The sequence below is a fragment of the Oculina patagonica genome, unplaced genomic scaffold (genome assembly GCF_052425735.1).
Source record: "Oculina patagonica isolate OP01 unplaced genomic scaffold, crgOcupat unplaced858, whole genome shotgun sequence".
Lineage (NCBI taxonomy): Eukaryota > Metazoa > Cnidaria > Anthozoa > Scleractinia > Oculinidae > Oculina > Oculina patagonica.
This window is the reverse complement of record NW_027558755.1, coordinates 1-8,479: the sequence shown is the minus strand read 5'-3', so window position 1 is coordinate 8,479 and position 8,479 is coordinate 1. Positions and strand designations below refer to the sequence as shown.

General features: G+C 37.7%; 1 protein-coding gene across 1 annotated transcript; it reads left to right on the top strand.

The window, feature by feature from the left end:
- The first annotated feature begins 73 nt into the window (after positions 1-73).
- Positions 74-6,730, top strand: LOC144641336 (gamma-aminobutyric acid type B receptor subunit 2-like). The gene is made up of 7 exons (XM_078500356.1): positions 74-458; positions 1,042-1,149; positions 1,584-1,706; positions 2,095-2,275; positions 3,763-3,914; positions 4,481-4,630; positions 5,488-6,730. The coding sequence occupies exons 1-7, from the start codon at positions 336-338 to the stop codon at positions 5,713-5,715; spliced, it is 1,065 nt and encodes a 354-aa protein (XP_078356482.1). The 5' UTR covers positions 74-335; the 3' UTR covers positions 5,716-6,730.
- The last annotated feature ends 1,749 nt before the right edge of the window (positions 6,731-8,479 follow it).

Below are 8,479 nucleotides of genomic sequence, written 5' to 3'. Positions count from 1 at the left end.
AGACGGACACTGTGTACTGCCCACTGTATCTTAAAGCTGTCATTTGGAATAAAATACGACAAATCAACGACTAATCACTTACACTAAGTAAATAAAGATTTCATTAAAAACAAACACGCTGCAAATAGTTGAAGACGTTTTGTTACGAAATACATCTTACTTTGTCACTGTATCTTTGATCGGTTTTTGGCATTATAGATAATCAGTAACTGATTGGACGGAAATGACAAATTACGATATGCTTTATGATATCTTATTAGAAACTAAACTTTAACTAAGCGTGTTTTAAGTTGCAGAACTAAGGTTGTTTTTTTTATTCCTACAGGATAATTAAGATGTCTAGTCCTCGCCTAAACAACGTGATAGTGGTGGGCTGCATAATGACTTATTTCTCGGTTATTTTGTTTGGATTAGATGGTGACCTGGTATCTACTGAGCAATACGGAAAAGTGTGCATTGTACGCAACGTTATGTGTATAGTATATATCTATGTACCACATTTTTAAACATATCGCCTTTATTACAGAGTAAGACTATCCACCCATTTCTCGGCTACAAAATACTAAGTATCTGAGCGTCTTTTCGCCTTTTATCCAAGGCCAATGGGTGGGAGAGGGGGAGGGGGGGGGGGGGGGTCAAACTAGCAGTAGACATAACGCTTACGGAGGAATTCAACATCACTTAGAGTTGAAATGTTTAGCCACCGTAAAGCCAGGAGAATGGTTGCGGATGTCTCGCAGGTGTTCAATAAAGTGTTCTGGGAGGAGCCTCCCCCCCGGGTCTCACCGATGTATAAGACGGAACAATCGACTACAATTGCAGCACATGTTTTTTCGCTACGTTTTGCCTGATTTAATGTTTCTAAATTACTGTAGTCCGTGAATTGTCATAATTTTATTTTCACTGTTATATCAAAAATACGAAAAACTGTCGTTTTGTTTTCATTGTTTTAATTTAGAAAACACCCAAGCAACCATATCGGCAGGCTCCATTTTCGCCACACCGGTATCTGATTATTATGTTTCATTCCCTTTTTTCTAGGCTCGTGCCTGGATCATGTCTATTGGTTTTACTCTGGCTTTTGGCGCAATGTTCGCTAAGACGTGGCGAGTGCACGCAATATTTAAAAGCATAACTCCCAAAAAGAAGGTGAGTCTTGACGTCGAAAGTGGAACATATCAAAGGCTTTGTTAATGTAACTTTTTTTCTTAGCTGACAAATGTAAATTTTACGGGAGGTGGGGTTGACTAGAGATCGGCAAAACTCTACGGTCTGCCCGGCTTGACCAATGCTTTTACTACCACTTAGCGCTATCGTTTTTTTTTTTTTTACCCAATTGTAAAAATGGGTCTTGGCTAATTACTGTACCTGAACAACGAATAATAATACAATCTAGGAAAAGAAAAGACAAGCTTAATCGCTCCGTTCCGCGAAACTCAGAGATAAACGACGGCTTGACGGGCCGCTATTTCGTGGGATTGGTATTATAATGAAACCGATAAGAGCGGCATAACCCATGAAACTTTTTTTGTGATTTTCTACCCCTAAGGACTATTTTTAACTCTCTTGTTTTAACTCTTTAGGTCATCCGTGACGAGCATTTGTTCCTGATGGTTGGGGCCTTTGTGTTGTTGGACATTCTTCTCCTCTCCTTGTGGACTGGAATTGAGCCAATGCACACCGGTTATGAAAAGTTTGACGAGAAGGTACGCGACCAGCAAAGCTTAGTAACAAAATTGATATTTGAATTGTCATCAACAGTTATCATTATATAATGAAAAATATTTTGCCGCCTATTTGCGTAACAATTTAAAGCGATAGTCAACTAAGGGTTCTGCCATTAATATAGACATTTAAAAAAATTTTGGATGGTTATGTCTCAAGGGAAGATTTACTGAATTAGTGGCCCTCTGTTAATGCTAAAAGAATGGCACCGAAATGTTCCACTCAGTTTTTACAAAATAGTTCGTCCGCTATACTTCTTATGTCCAGCGCGCAAAAGAAAGGGCATTCAGTCTCTTCCAGCTAATTAGAAAAACTACATAAGAAACACAAGGATAATTTTAATAGGCAATTTTTATACAAATTCTGTAGATGCGATTAGAAGACGACAAAGAAATCATACCAGTGCTAGAGCACTGCGAATCTGATAACCTTACCTATTGGCTGGGAGCTGTGTATGCATTTAAAGGTCTTCTTCTGGTGTTTGGTGTGTTCCTTGCGTGGGAAACACGCGGGGTAACAATACCGGCGCTGAACGACTCACGCTACATAGGTAAGTATGTCTATTTTGTCATTTTGATAGGAGCCGGAAGGGTAAAATGTGAACTGGGATTTGGGCAAATTTTCATAAGAGCTGGGTCACTGGGACTAGGATTTGGTCACTGGGAATGGCAATCACAGACAGAAAAACTAAAACTGGGATTTTGAAATTTAGGGAAACAATAGGCTGGGAAATGGGATTTGGTCCCTTTATGGCCCTCTTTTGAGTATAGAATAGAATTAGAACTAAAACAATAGAACTAAAACAGGGTTTTTGAAATTTAGGAAAACAATAGGCTGGGAAGTGGGATTTGGTCCCTTTAGGATCCTCTTTTGAGTATCTGCAATGGTGTTACCTTAAGAAAGTTTTATTTTGCAATAATCTCAACGTTCTGATAAAGTACAGACTCGTTTGTGTATCGAACAAAAGAAGGATGGGGGTCTGGTTCTAATTATGTGCTTGTAAAGTCGTTCCTTAGTAATTTTTTGTTGTTGTGTGCAATGAAATTTGTTTCTTCTACTGAGCTGTTCCACGTCTAAAGAAACACAAAAATAGATATTACGCATGGATGTGGAATCATAGAGAAAGGCAATACCTAAAGTTTCAGCACACGATATGCAAATTTGCAATGACCAACTCAGTTGTCATTATACTACGATTTCCAGTTGAGTGAGACGCGAACAAAGTTTCGTGACGAAGTTTCAACATACCAACGGCATTGTTGTCAAGGGCAAACTTCTCTGTTTCCATTGGTAACTTGTCGTTACAGGTACTGACCGCCAAAGTTCTTTTATACAAGGAGGACCTCTCGGGAAACAGGGAAATTTTTTGATTGGCTAATTTCGATCCAAGATGGCGTCAGTTTTAATTGAGCAATTTTTTGATTGGCTAATATTTTGAAATTTCGATCCGAAATGGTGTTAGCTTTTGTCAGCTTTACGAAGCGCTAAATGTTCTTCATTTCAGTTCGCGAATTATTCATTTTGCACTCGAGAAAGATATATTATTTAAAGCTGAAGGAATTCTTAAAGCTGCTAGAAAATCCCTGGAGTTGGAAAACGATAAAATTTCAGTTGAACAGTAACTCTAACGAGGAAGGTAAAGTGACGCACGTTAAACATAACGTCAACTCTCAACACAGATCTGTTACCGTCGATTTAAAACAGCTAAGGCATAATATATTTCGTTATTTGTTTCTTTTATCGTTGTCTCTGTGTATATATTTTTTATTTGAAAGCGTAATAAAGTGTTGATGACGATATTTGTAGTGTTTGTATTTATTTAAGCATCGAGATTGTCGAGCAAGACAGTTACAAAAACAAATTTGTTACCAATGGTAACAGAGAAGTTTGCCCTTGACAACAATGCCGTTGTTATGTTGAAACTTCGTCACCAAACTTTGTTCGCGTCTCACTCAACTGGAAATCGTAGTAATTTCAAATAGCTTTTCCAAGGAAATACATGCTAACGGTGTTTCCTTTTGCATTATTTTGGTTTAGGCATGTCTGTCTATAATGTTGTGATACTCTCCATCCTTGGCGTGGCTATCACCTCTGTTATTCGAAGCCACCAAGACGCAACGTTCGCCATAACTGCTGTGTTTATAATCTTCTGCACCACTTTGACTCTCTGCTTTGTATTCGTGCCAAAGGTTTGTTAACAAATACTGTTTTTCATAAAGACATTTAGGTTAGTACTTAGACCCGGCTTGATAATCCCTATCCAAAAGTGATTTAATTTGTCGAATAAAGAACAAAATATTAACATCATTAACTCTTTATCAACTTCTCTTGCAATGTTTACGAAGCAGTTGGTGTTAAATATGACTGGTCAAATTTCGGCGGAAAATTATAAAAAAATTATCTCCTGCTGATAGGCTGTCCACTGCGCGCAATCATCTTCCAGCCATTTCCATACGCAAGCATCAAAACAGTGGTAGCCGAACAAATACGATTTTTGTTTTTTAGAACATTATGTTTGACTGCTGTGGAGAAAATGAAAGGAGTTTTACTTTCCGCTGAATATTGACAGGTCGGTTTTACATGGGATAAAGAAAACGCCAAAGTATTTTTTTTATATCTTTGCAAATTTTCAAATCGCTACCCGGTGGTGCTGAAGGCCGTTTCATTGTTCTAGCTCCCTGACATACAATGTACAATGTTCATAGCGTTTCGTAGACTAATCTATATAATAATCATTTCAACTGTATTTTTGAAGGTGACAAAACTTTGGTCTCCGGACGGTGGAAACGAGGCCAGCACAACACGTCGAAGCAATGCTAACAATCCAGAGTCCTTGTCTAGCATGGATAAAAATGCTGTCAGTATGACCATGGAAAACTCACAGCTTAAGAAACTATTAGCCGAGGTAACATTTTGTCACAGTTTCAAGCACTATCCTCACTGGCGGGGCGAACTGAATGATCTAGAAAATAAAAACTGTGCTATTTTCGTTCAAACGCTTTCAAACCAAAGCAGGTTACCTCATTGTTTCTGCGCTTACCACCAGCTAGCTATATATTTACCTTTGCTCAATTTAAGTTCTGATTCGGTTAGTATTAGTGTTTCAGTTAAGTTTTGCAACAGTCTTAACAAAATTGTTCTATGTCAAGTTGCTGACTCGTCCCCAGTCGTCTCTTATGCGAAAATTGCAAGACGCGAAGGATGATGGGAAGAAGGAAAGGCGAGAGTCTTTCTCGCTTCTCTTCTTCCTTCCCATGATTCCTTCCGTGTTCAGTTTCAGTCCTCCTAGACTCAAGACGGACTCAAAAGACGACTGGGGGCGAGTCAGATCAAGTTGTGTGTAACACAACATTTCACTTCCGAATCTTGTCGATTCAAATGTGTTGTTTTTTCTTTTCAGTGTAAAAAATATCATTTATAATTATATTGCTTTTTAGTCGTCGTTTTACATTATCTTCAACTAGGCCACCACATATTATTTAATGTTGAGTTAATTGTTAATTGTAAGTGCTGGGGGAGGGACTCCTTAGATAGGCTTGCAGAGATCTCCTTCTACTACACGATGTAACAGTTAAAAGCACATTGCTAGAATAGATATTTGGCAAAACAATAAACTTGCTTAAACTTTCTTGTCTATGGATTGGAAAAATGAGAGGAACTTTCTTGTCCTCTGGTTTTAGATTGGTATATGATAAACGATGATCGCAGAGGAGGTTAAGTCGAACCAAATAATGTTTCTGTTTTCTGTTGTTTACTTTGTAGCGTGAACAACACTTAATGGAACTTAAAAGACTCCTGGAGACCTTACCACCAGACTTAAGCGAGGCTGCAAGCGACAAAAAGTTCAAGAAACGGCAGTCCTTGGTGAAATTCAGAAATGCCGAGCCGTCATATACAAATGAAAACTTTGTGTCTGACGAGGACATTTCTGGTAACAAGGGCCTTGGGAAAGACACAACAGGTTCTTCTGATCGTGGTGAAAGAATATAAACGGTCTCGAGTAGCTTAAGTGCATAACTGTACATCTGTCAGAATCGTATTTTATGCGCGAATTATCTTAAAGAGTCACATAATGATTTTGTGCCATCGTACGAAACATTTTAGTCAGTTTTAAAACTGTAACTCAACTTAGTTCCACTTGTAAATTTAGCTGTTTAAATGTATAAATTTGTAGTTCAAACTCAATTTAACTTAAAAATTCTAATTTGTTTTTATTTTTGATGTTTTTAAAGAAGTCGTTTTAATTAAGATTGTTTTTTTTACTTCAAGTGTCCTCGATTCGTTTTTACAAAAGCTAAACACAAAGTTATGAAAATGTCTTGGTGAAGCAAGCTCTTTACTACAGACGCAAGTCAAGCATAAGTACGTACAAGAGTCCATACAAGCACGAACGAACGTTGATCGAAACGTTTTCATCGTAGTGTGTGCACGCATGTGCGGTTTTTCATTTTTGCTGGCATAATGAATCTTATGTTCCTTGAGCTTATGCTTGTGTCGGTAGTGAGCACCAGGCTTAAAAGTTGAAACGCGTCCTTTTTAATGATTTAAATGCAAAGTGTGCAGGGCAAAACTGGTTTTCTCTGACTGGCTCAAGTTATCTCGTTCGACCCCACACAGGGCAGCTTACGTTACTGATTTTTATAGGATTACTCAGTGGGAAATGATGAGGAGATCGGACTAACATTAAAATAAACCAGAATCGAAATCGCATCAAGAAAAAAATATTAAAGATACAGGCAAAATTAACTCAATACCGGGTTGGTAAGGCCTAACGCGTATTTATTTCCAGTACGAAACTTGTTCTCGGGTGCTATTCTAATAAATAAGGCAAAGAGGTTTCGAGTCCATTAAAATCAGTTTTGTACTTCTATACTATTTACTAGCCAAACATTGTCTTTAATAAGGGTAAGAGCTTAACTTTTACATGGAAAGAAAGTGTTCTTAAGTGAAGTGTTGTGCATTTTAAGACAATTTCTTTGTTAAAGTATTAAAGTATCGAAGGCAACTACATATTTAGACATTACATCAGCTTTCCCCTGGTTAGATTTTGCGGTCTCATATATCATTACTGATAAATATCTTGAGTATTGATTAGAATCTTGATCGGATGATAACACCGCTCGTTGACATTAATACTATAATAATACAGTTCTTCATCTAATAACATAATTAACTTCACGTACACAAAATCTTTTTTTTCACTTTCATCTCGGTGCATAACTGCTGAAATAAATTTATATTCTACATCAACGCACCTACCATCCTAACACACACATAGATAGCAAGCAAAAACTAGTTCGTTATCATTTAAAGAAAAATAAGCCAAGTCGTTTAAATTAGTTATATTGAAATTGTAAGAACGTTATAAAGAAAATTGCGTGGTTTGCTGTTCCCAGTTTTAACCGTAACTACTAGAATCTGTATTATCAGAAACCCATAAGGGTTGAAACGTGTAACGCGCGCGCACAGCATTTGAATATTCATTTTGTTAAGTACCATATTTGGAAACACGAAGAATTTGTACGCTAATGCTTTATACACGTAACGACACACGCAACTTAATGTTTGATTTTGCGGTAAGTTGCTTGAATTTCGAACTTAACGCCGTAAATTTCTTACAGAAACTAAATAAATAAATAATAATAATAATAAAAACTTTATTTATACATTAAGCGTGTCGAAGCGAAGTTCTCCAGACTACTTCAAGAAGATGAAACAGGAGAATTTAACCAAATTTAACTTTATTCAACCAAGCTTGTTCAAAAACAAGATTACGCCATCGAGCGCGAGCAAGCGCGCGCTGTGAATTTCATCCAAATATAGAAATTTTGATTGGTTAAATGTTTCCCGTGATTTTCCAAATATGGTACTTAGTGTAAACGAATGTGCAAACGCTTTGTACAATGCGAAGCATAGGGAGTTACACATTTCAACCCTTATGGGTTTCTGGTATTATACAATGCTGATGCTATCTCAATTTTGATTGAATAAAAAGTACACTGCTTATTCCAGATGTCACTGCGTCATCCCGTCAGACACTGATATTTGTGCATGTTGGGATGACGCGCTTTTGCAGACAGTATGCCGGTGGTTTGAGCGTGGAGATCAAGCGGTATTGTTCATAAAACTTTACTGCTTATCTTGAAAATTTTACTAAAATAATCCTTTCTTTAAGCATCTATAAACGGGCCCTTTGCAGATAACGGTCATATGGTGCAAAATAACACCTTGGTGGAGGGCCTATGCTCTGGGACATCCTAAAACAGAGAAAGGTCAGGCATGACTGGTTGAAGTCTCTTTTATGGATGCCCCAGTACCTTGCATGCCCTCCAGCAAGGTGTTATTTTATACCATGTGACCGTTACCTGCGAAGAGCCCCTTCACTTATTTGCATTGAAACATGTCATTGTATGACTCACCTACTTCGTTGTTAAGTGAAATGGCAACTTGGATAAAGTGAAGAAAACGAAGAAGTGTTCTCATGTTGAATTCTCGGAAAAAAGATTTTCCGAGTTCCCCTAACGGGAGTCGAACCCATGACCTTCCAAGATTACCGGTTGGACGCTCTAACCATTGAGCTATGGGAGACTCGTGGTGAGCGAGGTCATATTCTAGGTTCTTATGAGTGACACATGTCCTGCTAACTGCAAGGCTCAATATGTCGAAATGAATGTGGATAAATGTAAAGTGAAATGGCAACTTGGATAAAGTGAAGTAAATGAAGAAGCGTGCTCATGTTGAATTCATTTCCTTT